Source organism: Peromyscus californicus, unplaced genomic scaffold (assembly GCF_007827085.1).
Source record: "Peromyscus californicus insignis strain IS unplaced genomic scaffold, ASM782708v3 Scaffold_8__1_contigs__length_139910024, whole genome shotgun sequence".
In the NCBI taxonomy this organism is placed as follows: domain Eukaryota; kingdom Metazoa; phylum Chordata; class Mammalia; order Rodentia; family Cricetidae; genus Peromyscus; species Peromyscus californicus.
This window is the reverse complement of record NW_026294606.1, coordinates 136,743,087-136,761,272: the sequence shown is the minus strand read 5'-3', so window position 1 is coordinate 136,761,272 and position 18,186 is coordinate 136,743,087. Positions and strand designations below refer to the sequence as shown.

The 18,186-nt window shown below is 39.1% G+C and overlaps 1 protein-coding gene and 1 pseudogene across 1 annotated transcript in view; one reads left to right on the top strand and one right to left on the bottom strand.

Annotated features, from left to right (window-relative positions):
* Positions 1 to 521: 521 nt before the first annotated feature.
* LOC128104793 (uncharacterized) lies at positions 522 to 637 on the bottom strand (annotated as a pseudogene).
* Positions 638 to 11,249: 10,612 nt separating this feature from the next.
* The window catches only part of Iqcm (IQ motif containing M), a 353,128-nt gene continuing 346,191 nt past the window's right edge, over positions 11,250 to 18,186 (top strand). The window contains exons 1-2 of the mRNA XM_052728865.1: positions 11,250 to 11,286; positions 17,564 to 17,646. Coding sequence (XP_052584825.1) covers positions 11,250 to 11,286; positions 17,564 to 17,646 — 120 coding nt within the window. The remainder of the gene's footprint in view (positions 11,287 to 17,563; positions 17,647 to 18,186) is intronic.

Genomic DNA, 18,186 nt, shown 5'->3' with positions numbered 1-18,186 from the left:
GTCTTTATGTCTTTTATTTGTTATTTCATCTTTCCTTTTCTCTATCTTTTTGTTGGCTGTTGGTAAATCCTCAGTGCTATCTTCTAATTCTTTTTTTTTTTTTTACTTTTTTTTTTTTTATTTTGCAATACAATTCAGTTCTACATATCAGCCACGGATTCCCTTGTTCTCCCCCCTCCTGCCCCCCTCACCTTCCCCCCAGCCCACCCCCATTCCCATCTCCTCCAGGGCAAAGCCTCCCCCGAGGACTGAGATCAACCTGGTAGACTCAGTCCAGGTAGGTCCAGTCCCCTCCTCCCAGGCCGAGCCAAGCGACCCTGCATAGGCCCCAGGTTTCAAACAGCCGACTCATGCAATGAGCGCAGGACCCGGTCCCACTGCCTGGATGCCTCCCAAACAGATCAAGCCAATCAACTGTCTCACCCATTCAGAGGGCCTGATCCAGTTGGTGACCCCTCAGCCATTGGTTCATAGTTCATGTGTTTCCATTCGTTTGGCTATTTGTCCTTGTGCTTTATCCAAAAAATATTTATCCAAAAACCGCTTCACGAATTTGCGTGTCATCCTTGCACAGAGGCCATGCTAATCTTCTCTGTATCGTTCCAATTTTTAGTATATGTGCTGCCGAAGCGAGCACGCCATCTTCTAATTCTTAATCTAGTCCAATTTAGACTTCATTCTGTACATTGAGCTTATAATTTTTCCAAATAACTTATTTCTATTTTGAAGCTCTGATTTGTTCTTTTTTATCTCTCTATTTTACTTATGATGGCTTCTTTTCATATTTGATGTTCTTTTTAAATGGAATATTATTTACTCCTCTGTCTCATGGTAGAGTGTAACTTATTTTAAACTCCTTTTCATACCCTTTTATTGTTTCTATTTCCTATGGAATGGTAATTCATTCCAATTGTTGATATTATTGGCTACTTTTCCCAGTGTTGGTTTTGGACACATGTTTTATAATTTTAAAGTTATCTTATAGCCTCTTGGTTTACATAGAATAGGAAGTTTTATTGTGTTTGTATATCTTATTTATTTCTATGCTCACTTTCTGATTCACATTGTGGCTCCCAGGAGACTTTCCAGTTCAGATCCAGTCTTCCCTTGGTTCTTCCTGCCCCTGCCCCTGCAGTGTTGGAAATGATGCAATCCTGTTCCTGAGCCAGGCACTAGCATGACTCCTTGGTGTGAACACATTTCTGTTCCTCCTTCTCCAAATACAGAGCTTTGGATGGACCCATGCCTCTGGCAGCAGGTAGAAGTTGCATTTTCTATTTCTTATTGGCCACTTGTTTGTAGCAGAGCCAGGTCCTGCTCCCTGCCTTTTCTGGGGGCTCATGCTGAGTTCTGGGTATCTCAGTGGTACTGAATCCCCAGGTCTCCTCTGTCTGCTTCTGAGAGTTGGGACACTGCAAGTTCATCCCTGCCACAGCTCTGTCTTTGCTTCCTATTCGGGGCTCCTTTTTGTGGACTGAAAGTACATCTCCAGCTCATTCCACTCCATAAGGAAAACTTGTCCCTCATTTCCTTTCTTTTGCTATAATCATTTATAGAATCCTCATTTAACTATGGGATTAAAATAGAATTTATTGTCATATATCATGCATGCCATGATCTCTGAATTCCGTTCCTGTCTGATTATGTTGGTTTTTACGGCCTCTGGCCTCCTGTTTCCTTCTTAATGTGCTAGCCACACTTTCCTGAGTCTGTTGCTTGTCTTGATTCTCAGAGAATGTATATTACCTCTATCTTAAAAATAATGTCCACAATTTTCATCTCTTACACAGAAAGAGACTGTACTTCATTTTTCATGTAGTCACTTATTTGGTCTGACAGCAGCACTTTGGGTTATAAGGATCATCATCATCATCATCATCATCATCATCATCATCATGATCTATATTTTACAGGATAAAGAATTTTGTTTAAAAGAGTAAGTAATATTCTGAGTTATCTCAGTCAAAAATATCTCATAGGACTCAGGACTCTTGAGTTTTCAAAACAATGATGTCCTGGCACAATTAACAGCTCAAGACCATGACTGGAAATTGAGAAGCCCTGTCCTTGAGCCAACACTGACTAAGCACAAACTCTTTTACTTTTCACCATGATGCAATATTGTCTCTATTACAACAATGTGGGGGAAAAAGGTCAACTCAGTCAGTAGGAAGAAGACAAGGCATGAAAGATGTCCTGGAGGGGGAATACAATTCCCTGCAAAAATTCTGTTTGTTTGTTTAATTTCAGGAATTGTGATTTATCAGGAGTCGAGACCTTAATTCTGCTTCTAGTTCATCCACAAAGCCAGTGCTCAGTGGAAATCATTTATACCCATAATGCTTTTTTATCTCCCGTATGAAGGGGGTTCAAAGACAACACTTAAGATTCTTTGCCATCTTAAAATTATATTACTTGAAACTGCTACTTAAATATGAACTCTCCAACACCAATCAGAATTTTTTCAAGGTCTTTGACTATAAAGAAACTTCAGAGTAGGAGGAAGGAGTAGACTATGATTTGTTTCAATTTCTTGGACTAGGTATTCAATTTCAGCATTTCCAAGTACAGTACAATTCTCTTCAAGCAATTTAACAGCTTTGACCTTTAATTTAATTTGTTGTAATTAATTTTATAGTATTTTGCTGTGGGATGGTCTGTATGTCAAGTGTGTTGCCGATTGGTCAATAAATAAATCACTGATTGGCCAGTGGCCAGGCAGGAAGTATAGGTGGGACAAGGAGGAGAATAAAGCTGGGAAGTGGAAGGCTGAGTCAGAGAGACACTGCCAGCCGCCATGATGACAAACAGCATGTGAAGATGCCAGTAAGCCATGAGCCATGTGGCAAGGTATAGATTAATAGAAATGGATTAATTTAAGCTGTAAGAACAGTTAGCAAGAAGCCTGCCACGGCCATACAGTTTGTAACCAATATAAGTCTCTGTGTTTACTTGGTTGGGTCTGAGAGGCTGTGGGACTGGAAGGTGAGAGAGATTTGTCCTGACTGTGGGCCAGGCAGGAAAACTCTAGCTACAGTATTTCATTGTTGTTTTGAACTATTTGCAAAATATCCCAAATATGTCAATAGGGAACTATTTTGTAAAGTGAGTTTTTACTCTTTATTATTATTATTTATAAAATGTTAATGGCTTCTATTTTAGGCATGTGCAATTAACAGCCAAATACACTTTTATAGTAGCACCATTTTCATCTATAAAAATCACACAAAAACATGCACAACATGTCTTAGTTATCATGTATTGATTTGGGAATCTTTATGAGATATTTTCAACCATACCTCGTGTGGCAGAATTCTCCATAGGTGAGGGCTTATTAGCTTTATGTTGTTGTTCCTGGACACATGTTCCTACCTATAGTTTTCTTATCAAGAGTCTTTTAATTAAAAATTGTTAAAAATTAAAATATAATTGTATCCTTCCTTCAATTCCTTTCACTCCCCATTTCTTCCTCCAAATTCATGGCTTCCTGCTCTTTGTTATTGTTACACACATGCACACATATATATTCATAAATATCTAGATACAACCTGCACAGTCTTTACAGTGTTACTTGAATACGTATATGTTTCCAAGTCTGATGATTTATCTTACCCAACTTCTTACATAAAACTTGTAAGACATACTTATAATATTTGAATATTTTACTCAAGGAAAGCTTAACTCTTCCTTTTATGGGAATTTTGGGTGAGAAACATATAGTAAAATGTGAATCTTTCTGAAGTCAGTTGTGTGTATGTTTACTGATCACTTTGGACCAAAGTACTTAACTTTGTTTCTCATTTGTGTAATTATGGTCTTCCCACCAAGATACTATATTAGTCACTTTATGAAAATATATGACAGGTTACATGGAGGTTTTAGTAGTAGTAAGATTTCTAAAGATGTATTAGGAGCTGTATTAGGAGCTCTTGGGAAATTTAGAAGAATGCAAAACTTTAGAGCAACAGTGTGAGTGTGTGTGTGTGTGTGTGTGTGTGTGTGTGTGTGTGTGCACGCACACGCGTGTAGATGTGCACATGTTATAGTGTGCACGTAGAGGCCAGAAGGCAACCTTAAGTGTTGGTTCTTACCTTCTATCTTGTTTGAGACATGGTCCCTACTGTTTTTTCACTTTGTCTTCTAGGACAGAGAGCTTGAGAACATGTCTGGGATTTTATCGTCTCCACTTCTCATCTCCTTATTGGAGCCTTGGGTTTACAAACACTTGCCCTACATGATCAGATTTTAAGTGATTAAGAACTCACACAAAACCCCCCAAAGGGATTTGAACTCAGGTCTTTATATTTGTTCAGCAGGTGCTGTACTTGCTGACCCATCTCCCCAGCAGAGTCACTGCCTTCTGTGGACTAGTATTACGTGTCTAGCGATGTACACAATCAGTGGAAGACATAAAGAAAAATTCAAAAGCTAGTATTTGTCCTGGTGGGGATTACAGGGTAGCTCTGATACTTCTGGCTTTTCGTAAAGCTCTGTACTTCATATTTCTTTTGAAGGAGAATCAGGTGATGATAAAATTGTCTATGATGACTAGAGGTTATTTTCAGAGTTTTTATGTGTCACTTTCAGTGTTAGTAAGTACTTGCCATTGATAAAAGAGATATTGGAAAAGTACATACTATTTCCAAGGGTTTGATTAATGAATAATATTTATAAAGGGAACATATTGTAAACCAGCACTGCATACATGTCAAAAATTACTAGAATATGGAAGCTGTTATGTAACCTCATCTGAGACACTAACACCTCTCCTCAGAGGTTGCAATGCATAATGTTGAACTTTATATCAACTAAAGCATAAATCATATCCTTTTTATACTGACTTACTTTCTTCAAGATTATACATGAGAACCAATTGTCTTTGTATATAATAGTTCAGTGTCATGGCTGCAAGTTTTTCCACTGTGTATATAATATGTAGATTATTTGTTCTTGTGTTGGTGGACATTTGAGTTGTTTTTATTATTTTGATTTTACATAGTGCTATTGTGATCTTTCTTACATGTATCTTTTGGTGAATGGTGTTAACCTTTAAGGAGAATTAAAAGGGCTACTTTATTGGTAGAGATTTAGTTTTTAAAGATTTTTCTAATTAGTTTAGCAAAGATAACCAGTTAGTACTCCAACAGGTAATAAGTGAATGTTTGAGTTGATCTATGTCTCTGTCAACATTTGGCACTTTTAAAGAGTCATTTACTTGGGTATGCGATTGTGGCTTTTAGCCTCATTTTCCTAATAACAAATGAATTTTGAATATCATTTCACCTACCTATTTTCCATTTGGAAATCTTCCTTGCAAATTGATTTTTTTCAGTTTAAAATTTTATTGATTTGTAAAGTATTTTTAGATGTTTGTGTTTTTAATTTTAGATTGTGTAAAGACTAAAATTAAATGTGTGAACTCCCTGGAGTAGCTGATCCTTTTACTCAAGTATGGCTCCATCTAACAGTGATTGCATCCTTTTATTCTCTGAAAGTCATTCTACTTAGCCATGGTGGTGGAGTGATAGTCTGATCTCACTAACCCAGCCATAATCTGCCACTGCTAGGTAATGTTTGATTATCAGGGAGATAGAGCTGGAATACCTGGATAAATAGGGAGGAAGGTTGTAGGAGAAGATCTTCATGATTGGCTTGAGATGGGGGCAGACAGGAGGGGAGGTCTAGTCAGGTGGTCTGCTACAGATTTGGTGGTGGGTTTCAAGGAGAGGAGAGGAGGTGAAGTGCTGCAGGAGGCTACCTGCTTCTCTGGCTGGAGTAGCCTGTGGGTTCCCAGGGTTGGGATAATAGAGTGAGTGGGTGGATGGAAGTTTGGAGGGGAAGATCTGTGTGATCCACTGGAGCTGGGGTAGGGGCAGAGCAGAGGTTGAAGCAGGTGTTCTGCTACAGAGCTGAGAATGACGATGGGAGGTTGGATTTGGAGGAGTGGACGGAGAGGTAAAGATCTGCAGTTAGTCTACCTGTTTCCTTGACTGGAATCCAGTTTCCTAGTAACCATTATAATAAGGCAGGGACTAAAAAAGGATTATAATTTAATCAAGCAGAAAGCTGCAAATAATTATAAAGTATAATGTGAGAGGTTTTAAAGTTCTCAGTTTAACATCTTTTTTTTGAAAAAATTATTTTAGAACTTAAATAAAACCAAAAAAATAATCAATAATAAATCACTTTCTTTTGTGCTTTAAAGATTTAAATATTTTGTGTAAGAATGGAAATATTGGAAACATTTTAATGTGTTATTGCTTGACCATCATTGAATTGTCGACAACAACTATCTTATGCAAGAATTAAGATGAACTTTCCTGGGCCTGGTGTAAGGATTTGGTCCTTATTTACGTCCTTAATTACGTCATCAGCCTTTGCCAGCTTCCCACCCTAAAAAGCGGGTGGGCCCTCTGTGGGCTCTCTGTCCCCTCTCCTTTCCGCTCCTTTCCCCCGTCGGCCCCCCTCTCCCCCGCCCCCCGAGTCTCTCTCTCTCTCTCTCTCTCTCTCTCTCTCTCTCTCTCTTGTGTCTTTCTCTCTCTGTCTCTCTCTCCCCCCGCCCCAATAAAGCTCTAAAAAGGTAACCATGGCTGTGATTCTTTTAATCAGCATGCTCCTCCACCGGCATGGCCGCCCGCGGAAGAAGAAAATGTAGCAGAGAATGGAAAGAGTGGCCAGGACAGACCATGGCCAGATTCCTCAGGCGCTATGCCATGAGAGGTGGTGGTGAGGGCTATGACTCGCGGGGCCTGGCCTGCTCGGCTTCCTTTATGTCTTGCTTCAGAGCTTCTGAGACACAGGACAGTGTACAAAGGAGAGCCAGGCAGTCTTGACCACATAGTTGTTTTCTGGTGTTTGGAACCAACTGTTTATTTTTCATTCCAAAAATATAGAAGAACAATGCACTAATACAGTTTTAGAATCAGAGGGGCCTTTAAAAGTATTCTATCCCTATAATTTATCACTTAAATGAGGAAAATGAAGCTGAAACAAGTCAAGCACACCCACTGACTTAGTTCCGGAGTTGTGAAGTTTTAGGATTGCAGCATCAAGCTTCTCATCCATATTTACTGAGTTTTATGAGAGGAGTGAGTTCAGGACAAAGGTCAAGTCTTTAATGCAATCAGAAGCTGTAGAAAAGAAACCATCTGGTCCATAGTGTAGAAGATGAATGTCTGCTATGAGGACGAACTGAGAAAGGCTAAGAGTGGCTGAGTTGGGAAGCTGTTGCATCAGTTCCAGGGTGAAGTGATTATGTTTGGAAGAGGGAAGGAGGTGAAAGGCAGCTGTATTTTGAGGTTGATAGTCCAGATTGATGGATTGAATGTGCAAATAGAAACATAAGATGATTTGACGCCTGTGACTCCAGGAACATGTAGATGTAGGAAAAGTGTCTGAGAGCTAAGTGTAGAGTAAAAGTGGGACTGAAGGTTTGGAGACTCGAGATGGAGGGACAGTGGGGAGAAAGTTAGAGTTGAAATAAAGATTTCTTCATTTGTTCTTGTATCAACTGCTAAACTACTTTCTTCAGATTCCTAAAGTGTGGTCTACTTCCCTGCATCCTGCTCTAGATCACACAGCAGTTCTTTGCCCCAAATACTTCCTTAAAAATGATACTTTATTAGTCATTTTTCTATTGCTTTGCTAAGATTTCCAAGATATTGATGGTCAATATGTAATGAGGAAAGTTTTATTTTAGCTCATGGATTCAGAGTTTTCTTCATAAGTTGCTCAACTCTGTCTTTTTTGCCTATGGTGTCACAGTACATTAAGCCTGGAATATATGATACAGGATGCTTGTACACCTCATGGCAAGTGGGAGGAAGGTGCCTCCTGTCCTAGTATTCTCTATGTCTCAGTGCCCAAATAGCCTCATGAGGAAATTTCACCACCTTCTGGCACTTTCATAGGCTATAGACTAAGGGTTTAGTATATAGGCCTTTGGGAAATATGTAGACTTTGTATAGTAGATTCCATGACCAACTATATCAGTCTTCTACTTTATGAAGAGAAAGTAAGAAATAAGTTCCAATTATGTTTGCCTTTTATCATACAAGAATAGGCTTACAGATCCTAAACATTCCTGTTACTCAGTTTGGAAAGCCAGTTTAGAAAGTTTCATCTACTTGGAGTGAGAGGGTAAAGGGATGTGTGCATCTCAGGTTGCACTGAAGTAGGTGTGAGATGGAAGGGCATCCCTTTCAGGCATGCTGGTGTGTAAGTACTCAATCTACAACCATTTCTTGTTACTTCTGTGTTCTGGGTACTGTTCTGCATAATGGGAGTATTGCAGGGAAGGAAATAAAGTTCCTGAATTTCTGAAAGCTACATTCTAGAACACTGACTATTTAAATACCATGTTAAAAAAAAAAAAAAAACAACCCCCAAACAAAAGCAAATAATTCCTTGCCTATTCTAGCAACAGAAAATTAGGTTCTTCTCTCCAATCAGGCACACAGTTCATACCCTGTACCCACGTACATTCTCAACTTGTATTTTTTGTGCTCTGTCTTTTGTATGGCCATGTTCTTTGATTCTTTTAGGTTACATAGTCTGCTATCTCAGGACCAATATTTAGAGCAGGATTGCATCAGCTTGCATCTTGTTTTAATTGACTGATACCATCATGCTTTCACTGTTACTACTGCTCCAGTCTTCCAGATGTCTCTTGAACCTTCTTCTATCTCATCCTCAGTCCTTGATGCTGTCATTTATTTGAAAACTAACCACCCTCACAGGTCCGTAACACTGCTTCTTTATGACACCTGGCAAATACTTCTGTTATTTATTTATTTATTTAGGCTTCTTCTTCCAAAATCGATGATGACAAACCTCTTGCACAGGAAGGCAATAGAAATACACCTGGGGAAACTTGGATTCTCACAACTGTCTGTGAGGTACTTCAAGTGGACAGGGACCACACTTCCTAATGCCTGTGTTGTTGTGTAAGTCTCTCAGCAGCTCTGCCATCTGCAGCTGCCTCCCACCACCTCCTGGCTCAGCCTCCCCCCATATTCTTTGGTTTTGTGGGGGCACTGCCATGAAAGCACCCCAAAGGAGGTTTAGCGGGTTTCTGCATTAAAAGGACAGTGGCACATCTTTCTTGCCAGCCCATTTGCTACGGCATGGCACTCCTGGCACACTGATTAAGGCGCAGCAGCAAGCAGCACTGGAAAAGTCCATTGCTATAGAGGAAAAAATAAGGAAACGACAGAGCATGAAGCAACTTCATTTTTCTCTTATATTGAAATATGAGAAGACAGCAGCTGGCCAAAGCAGAAGACAAGCACTGCCTGGTGATTGCCAAGGGTGGGGCTATGTTTTGATTCACTAAGATCTGCTTGCAGGACTAGGCAGACCAGCAGCATGCTCTGTGTTTTTGCCTACAGTATAATGTGGAGAATTTGAGAAATAATTCCCCTAGATGATTGGATTTTTTTTTTTTTTTTTTGGTTTTTCGAGACAGGGTTTCTCTGTGTAGCTTTGCGCCTCTCCTGGAACTCACTTGGTAGCCCAGGCTGGCCTCGAACTCACAGAGATCTGCCTGGCTCTGCCTCCCGAGTGCTGGGATTAAAGGCGTGCGCCACCACCGCCCGGCCGATGATTGGATTTTAAAGATGTGGTTGCTGTGGTTTCTTCCTCTGGGTAGAAGCCAAGGAAAAATTTTATACCTCTTTATCTGAGAGCATGTGACTATAGTCGTGACTTCCGTAGGGCAAAGTTTATGCTTATTCCAATAATCTCACAGCTGTTTAACAAGTTCTGAGCACTTCTTCACAGCATGTTGGTTGCATCAGCCTACTGAACAATTATTTAGAGTTTAGAGCTCTGTGGGGCCCTGCAAAGCATATAGTATTCTTGTTTATAATTGAGCAACCACTGAGTGCACAGTAGTGTACATCTGTGGGAGTGGCTCTGTAGCTGTAGAGACATTTGCTGCATTGTGCATAATGCTTTGGAAAGGTGTGTAGTGTTAAATGTAGGAAGAAGGGTGCAGCTCGGTACAGGCATTAATCAGTCTTTTCTCGAACATTTCTAGTATTGGAAAACTAGACTAGGAACTACTGGGGCCAGGTTCAAGGCAGGGGTCGCTTCCAACTAACAAACATTTAGATAAACTTCTAAAGTGAAGTTCCTAGGTTCTGCTCTAGACTGGTATGCTTCCTAAACCTCCCCAGGTTATTTTGACAGTCATCCAGAGTCATCGAACATTAAGTATAATTTCCAATATTTTAAGTATAGCTTTGCTTTCAGGGTGTGTGCAGTCTATTGGGGGCACAGGACTTTTAGAGACACCACTCCTGTTTTCAGCCCCTTACACAGCATAGACAGCATAACTACATAAAGCAGAGGTAAAGGCCTAAGACTAGACAAATCATGAAGGAGATGGGAAGAGAACAGGCATTTTAAGTTGCAGATTAACACAAATGGAGGCTCAGAGCTGGAATAGGTAAGGTATAGCCATGTATGAGTTGGGTAGTAATAAGAAAGTAAAGAAATTAGGTGAGCTCTCACAGGATCTTAGGCTCAAGTATTTGAATTTGAGTTCTTTATGTCACAAAATAGCTGTTTATCTGGACAATTTGTTTTGTTTCTCTGCCTACCAAATGTGGAACAGTAGTTCGAGCAGGGCCATAGTTCAGTTTTATTACTATAAATGAAATGTTTGAGGCAAGCTCAATTTACAAAGAAAAGTGGTTCATTTAACTCACAGTTTCAGGGGTGCAAGAGCACAGTGCTAGCTTTGCTCCAGCTCCGGGGGTAGGGGGAGGCTCTTGGCTGAACTCCTCATGGTGGGAATGCATGAGAAAGTGAGAGATCATGGCTCAGAAACAGGAAGCCAGAGGGGCTAGAGCACTGCTGCGGCCTCTTCTGATTGCAGACTCCTGTCGACCGAAAGACCTCTCACTCGGTCCTCTTAAGTCTTTCACATAATCATTGCCACACTATGGACTGTGCAACCAACACACGAACCTTTGGGAATATATTTAAAGATGTCTAAACCCTCGCACAGGTTGTTTGGAACCACTAAGGTAGAACATATACAGACACTCCCTAAATTAGAGTCCTACCCATCAAAGAGGGACACTGAAAGTTCTAGATCAGAGGAATGAAATGTCAAAGTGTTAGGTATTTATTTTATTTATTTACAAATAAAAGAAATAGCTAAAATGAATTATCATAGTATCTTTATCATTCACGTAACAGCAGAGCTCACCATTGATAAAGGATCACCCTACCTGACCATTATGGCAACTGTAGAAGCCATACCTGAAGGAGCAGAAGGTGAGTACCATGTTTTCCAAACTCATGCATAGAGCAAGACACTCTCAATGCTTTGAAGAGTCTTTTCCTCTTATTTAATTACTTCCAGAACAAGCCATGTGTTAGCATGACTTATAACAGCTATGAGGCCATTCACTACTTGAAACATGTCTGGTGAAACTAAGTGTGCCATGACTAACAACTGATCATTTTTACCTGTTTAGAAAGTGACTTTTTGTACATGGGCATTTATATTGAAACATTTTGGTTTTTACCTGTTAGATATATGTTTATTTTAGCCAAAAATTATGTCCTTTAAAATAAAACTCAGTAGAAGCTTCGATGTAGAAAACCAGGGTTTACACTACTCTTACTGAATGAGGAGGGCTCCCACGGCTCATGAAATGAGAGAAGTACAGACTTAAAGCCACTGCTTGGATTGGGATCCAACTGACTATGTCACTTCTCTGGAGACATTTCTATCTTAAACCTTTTCTACAGTAATGCAATATAAAGCTTTAACTCTTTAGAGGAAAATTCTTACATGGTGAGCAGATTAGTAGTAGTTTATGCTGTTCTCTCTTATAGTATATTTTCTACTAAATGTCATGGAGTTTGTTTATAAATTTCACTATAGTAGCTAGAGAACAGGTGTAGTTAGTATCACATTGGAGAAGTTTGGCACTGAACAGAGCAGAGTACTTAGTGGGTACTTACTGAGTATATGTAGAATCAAGTCCCACTGTGCCTAAGGGTTTTATACATTTTTGTTTGTTTTTTACTTTTTGAGACAGTGTCTTGCTGTGTAGCCCAGGCTGGCCTCAAACTCTTTTTTGCCTCAGGTTCTTAAATGCTGGGATTACAGGTGTGTGCCAACATGCTTAGCTTGGGAGTGTCTTTCCCAAATCCTGAGAAATCAGTCACACAGACCATCATGTATTTTCTTGGACTGTACATGCAAGATGGTCTCACCCATGTGATCATTATTAATCTTTGATTATCTTCTTAGCAATTTTTTTCAAAGGCCTTCTGGGAAATAAAGTCTTTGACTAGGAAGAGGTGAAACCTTCTGAATGCAGCAAGTTACATACTATGGTTTTGAAAAGTACATGTTTTCAAGTCCCTAGGGCTTTTTGGACACATAAAAGGCTTATCCTGTGTTATAATTGAGAGATGGCTCATTCTCTGTCATAGGTTCCATGACTAGATTTTCTTTTTGTTGCTCAGTTTAGAGGCTTACTGGAGTAACTCAGCAGAACCACGAAAGCAGTAAGAGAAATATCACACTTTTAGCATTCAACCCAGTCTGTACAAAGAATGAGACTTTTTATTTTTTTTTATTTTTTATTTTTTATTTTTTTTTTTTGGTTTTTCGAGACAGGGTTTCTCTGTGTAGCTTTGTACCTCTCCTGGAACTCACTTGGTAGCCTAGGCTGGCCTCGAACTCACAGAGATCTGCCTGCCTCTGCCTCCCGAGTGCTGGGATTAAAGGCGTGCGCCACCACCGCCCGGCTTCACTTTTTAAAGATTAATGTATGAAATTATTTTATGTGACTCTAAACCTTTGGAATTAGAGGAGCACATATATTCCTTTCTTTGGAAATATTATTTGCATTCATGTTTCAGGTCAGTTTATTGTGATAATTTCAAACTCTAAAATATAATTTATTATAAAATCTTGTTATTGCTTAAAATAATGTGTTACTTATTTTTGGAGTTTTTAGTAACACAGAGAATCTCAAAGGTGACCTTTTATTATTTACTAATTAATTTTAGATAAAATATCTATAACTAAGCAGATGATTTAAACTAAATTAGAAGGTTGTTCATCTTTTTGCTATTGACAAAATAAGAATTGATTAGTGAAATTAAATATGCAAACATGGGCAGGAAAATTTTTGTACGATGACAGTAATAAGTAATAACAGCAATAACTGCCCAACGGGAAAACTTATACATTGGGTCTTACAGCTAAATGTTCTGTGATAATATCTAAATCAACTCCCTTAACAGCTATCTGGGACATATTATCCTTGTTTTACCAATAAGAAAACCAAAGTTTGAAAAAATAAAATAAGGTTCAGGTTCAGGAGCAAACTGAATTAAAACAAAGCAGGAATGTGGCTTCTTCAAAGTTACTCTGTATGTGGTAGGTCTGTGTTTACAAATGTAATAAAGTATAGGTATCTTAATATAGAAGGAACAGCAGTGACAACTTCATAATTTCAGTTATTATGTACACTTAGATATACAAAAACTTCATGTTTATATCCTCACCCTTTTGTATCAAAGAAGTAGGAATCTCAAACATTAACTGGATAGACCTTTACTATTAGAGTTGTTTAATTGTTCAAATATTTACTCACTTGTTGAGCATAGACTTACTCTTGGAGCTGATAAGAATAAAGGAATAACTCTAGTACAATTTTTTCCATTGTGTTAAGATCTGAATTCTCTTATGCTGCTGTGGGAATTTAATCCTTCAAAGCTAAATTCAGTTAGCGCAGAAATCAGAATAGCCGACTCAGCACCTTTGATGACAACAAGGGCCAGCTTGAAGTCAGTGTGTATGTGCAGAAGACCTCAGCTCTTTTGGCAGGCCATGGAAGTCTTGGATCAGGACAGCTTTATTAAAGGATGAAATTGATAGAACACACTCATGAATACAGAACCAGGGAGAGATGGAGAAAGAACAACCAAGGTCACCAAGCCCTGGCGTCAAGAAGTCTTCCAGAGTTCAAAAAGGGAAGCGCAACTCTCCCCCACAGATTGTTAAAGGGTCACATATTTTCAGAGATGACCACGCCAATTGGGCCTACCCGTTCCATTCCATTGGTCATTAGACCAAATGGCAGAATTCCCACAACACTCAGCAAAGCCACCTCAGGATCCATGGGAAATTGGTGCATCATGGCCTTGGTTGTCCGCTCTGCTGCTTTATTATCAAATAGGCCTTGTTCCATTGAGGAATCTCAAGACCTCACCATAGGGATATGCAGTGGCAGGACTCCAGAGTGCAGATTTGCTTGCTAATACCAAGAAGACTGTTAGGGTGGCCAGAGTAAATGTGGACTTCTCCACAGTTCAAAGGAGATGTGTGGCACTATTGGGCATGAAAAGATCAGGTATGCTGAGGTCAACAAAGAGCACAGATAGGAAGAAAATGATAGCTTGAGAATTTAACTTCTCTGTCAAAAGCTATTTTTAAGTTTCAAGGGTCTTAGCTGGAATGCCTGTGTGTTAAGTGTGAACAAAGGTGCAGGCTTACAGGCCTAGAGTAAAGTGTCAGTAATGTGTATTCTAGGAGCATGAACAGCCTCAGAGAAGTCTGTGGTAATCATAGGGAGTGTGTGGCATCAAGGGAAGTAGCAGATTTGTAGAAAAGAGCAGCAAGTGGCCCAGGAGGCCAGAGTCCATGCAGGCCCTCAGCAGAGCCCTTTGTGGCTTTATTAGATCCCAGGCCTCTGTAGCTCAGAGATTTGTCTGTGACCGGTCACTGGATTATCTCTAAAGTGTTGGCTGGAATGAACACATTAGTTTATACAAGGCCACATTTTCAGCAAAAACTAGTGAATTAATTATGTTGTCATGCAATTGGCAGGTGACAGTTTTTATTATGAGTCAAGGTATACCACCTTCTCATGGGTCACAGTTTCTCTGTACTCTTACTGATACAGATGTGGAACCTTACAATTTGAATTATGAGTTAAGTTGCTGGGAGCATTCTTATTCAAATTTCTTAGGATATGTTTTCATTTTCTGTAAATGTCTGGAAGTAAAATAGGTCACAGGATAAATATATTTTAATTTCAGAAAAACTTCCATACCTCTTGTGTGTTGTTTATCCCATTTATCCATAGCTTTAGAAACTATGGAAATTCAGCTACCAAGAAGAAGATAATTGAAGCAGGAAAGGATTGTCATAGAATGAGAAAAAGGACAAGTCTTGGAGCCACACTGGAAACTGCAGCCCAGTGCCATTCCTTCAGGAAGAAAGTGCTTGGCTAGAGACCCCCTCAAAGTGGAATTTTATCTTAGTTGCAATTTCATGCAACTGACAGTTTTGCATTCTGAAGTCTATGAGGGGACAGTGAGTGCTCTTAGGGCTCTGGATTGGGACATCAGAGTTTGCTCTGTCTGCACCAGCGATACACAGTTCTCCAGGAACATGTGCATGAATCTCAAGTATTTTTTTATTGAAAAGAGAAAAATGCCACCAGTGATGGTCCTGAGATGTACACGGACACCATGGATGCAGGAGGACTGGGACTCGGTCTGGTCATGATTCAACAGCACTTCCATAGACAGCAGGGAGGGCGGGAGGATAGGGAGCAAGGAGCAGGTGGTGGTCTTCAGGATTGTTGGGAACAACTTTTGTGCTCTTTATTCCACTAGAATAGCTTTAGTTGCTTCCTATCCTAACCCAGTACTTTGAAGGGAGACTACTGTCTGGTTGTCCCTCTCCTGTATTTCTAAGGTTTCTCTGGGGTCCAATCCTCAGAACTTGATTATATGAGCTCCTGGTGGCCTATGACTACACATAGTAAATAGCAGCATGGTGTTTTGGGCATGCATGCAGGGACAGTTTTGTTTTTTCTCTAATTCTAAAACACACTGTTGTTAATATAAAATGTACATGCCATGAAATGCAGGAATCTTAGGTATACATTCATGAGTTAGCACAATCATAAAAGCTTGTTCAACCCATGTTCCCATGAGAGTACCATCATTTCAGATATTTCTTTCGTTTCCCTCCTTAGGGACTTCTCACTCAATCTCCTCCAACAGAAGATTCATTATTGTTTTGTTCCTACCATAGATTATACTCTCTATTCTAGAACTTCATATAAGGGGAGCCACGTGGTATGTTCTATTCCTGTAGGATACTTTAACTTGGCATGCTGTTTTTGAGACCCACCCCCATGCTGTGTATGTTAATAATTTAGTTCTTTTCTTTTTGATGGCTAACAGTTTTATCACATGAGTATAAGACAGTTTGTTTCTCGAGTCTCTTTTTGATACATATGTGAGCCCTTTCTAATTTGACTTATGAGCAAGCTACTGTAAGCAATCTTATTTAAATCTCTTATGAGTACGTTTTCATTTTCTGTAGTACATACTTGGAAGTAAAATTTCTAGATTACAGAATAAATGCACTTTTAATTTTATAAACATTTCATACCCTTTCCAAGCCACTTATTCCATTTTGCATTTGTGTTTCCACCAGTAACACACGAGGGTACCGGTGTCCTCACAGCCCCACCACCATTCCATGTTGTGCGTCTTTTTAGTTTTACTAATTCAAGTGGTATGAAGGCATCTCATATGTTTTCACTTTGAATAGAGAAAATTCTTTAAAATTGCTTAAAAATCTGAGTGGATGTAAAGAAGAGAGAGGAAACCTGAATTTTAAGACTTATGGAGGAGATAGAATTATATGGGGAGCCCACTGGACAGATGGAAAGCTAATTTGGATAGGTGGTACTTTTCAATTTATGGAGTCCGAGTAAAGAGGATGAAGCTGGGAAATAATACCAGAATCAGCTATTTCTAAAGGTCATATTTAAGAATGGCCTCTTGGACTAGGATACGTGAGAATGGCGTACACGATGTACATGTCAGAGAGTTTGTATGTAGCTTTGGTTAAAGGAAATTATGAAATTTAGAAAAATAGAGATGAGTTAAGAGCTACAATTACAACATTATAGACCATTAGGTATGAATCTTTCTTATTTCCATGCTAGTCCTACAGATTTATTGAGGCATTTTATGTTGTAATCAAAAAGTTATAATTTAAATATACTCAAAGAAATATATAGTTATATTCATTAGTCAACAGGGTAAGAGTTAATACTTTTTATGGCCCAAATATATTTTAATATTTTTTGTAAGATGATATTCAAAGAATTTTCAAAGCTGATAAATATTTAAATTTGGGTTTTCTTTGGTTTTTTTCAGGGATTTAATATTTAAGATCACTTATTTCATTATCCTGAACATTATAAGTTGGATCTCCTTAAATAGCAGATATTATATAAAAAAGATCATTATATTAATTTCTTTTGAATCTAATTGTAGAACCCCTTGACCATCCTTCTATAAGGTCCTGTAAAACTCACAACTGTCATCGGTCTTCACCACCTTGATTAAGGAACTATAAGTAATTACTTTAACCAGTGCCTGGGAGGCTGAGGCAGGAGGATTGCAAATTCCAAGCCTGTCTGAGATCTTGTCTCAGAAACCAAACAGACAAAGCAAGGATCTTTATTTTAAAAAAGTGCTTTTGTTTCTATTTTAGGTTCTGTATTAGAAGCCACCCAGCAAGACTTTTTGCAAGAAGCAAAATCTCTTATTGCTCAACATTACAAGAGAATAAATGAGGTAGTGCTTTGCATTATTTAACGTGTTTTATTCAGAAAAATGAATAAGTGCTTTTGAATACTGTAGTGGCTAGCACAAAGAATTTCATGGACATTAATATGTGGTAGGCTCTGAGTCCTGAAGAGAATGGCACCTTCAGTAGCTTTTATAAAAACTGATTCAGATGGCATATAAAAGTAAGATCTTTTTACTTATTCAAATTATTTGATGTTATGCATGTATTTAGTCTGCACATTTGATATAATTTTAATGGTGTTAACACTTATTTGGATTTATTATCTTAAGTAAATATCTCTTTAACACTATTTAGACAAAACTGAAATAAAAATTCATGGATGCATGTCTCCTGTCCCCTCAGCCTGACATGAGTGCCTTGTCTTCTCCTGTCATTTTGCATTAGAGCTCTCTTGCCAGCCTATGGCCCTGGAGGGCCCACTGTCTCTTCTCAACTTTGCACCCCCAAAACAAGAACTGTGCTGGCTCAGCAGGTGTTGCCAGTGGCAAACAGCTGTGAGGGTTCAGGAAGGGGGCAGGGGAAAG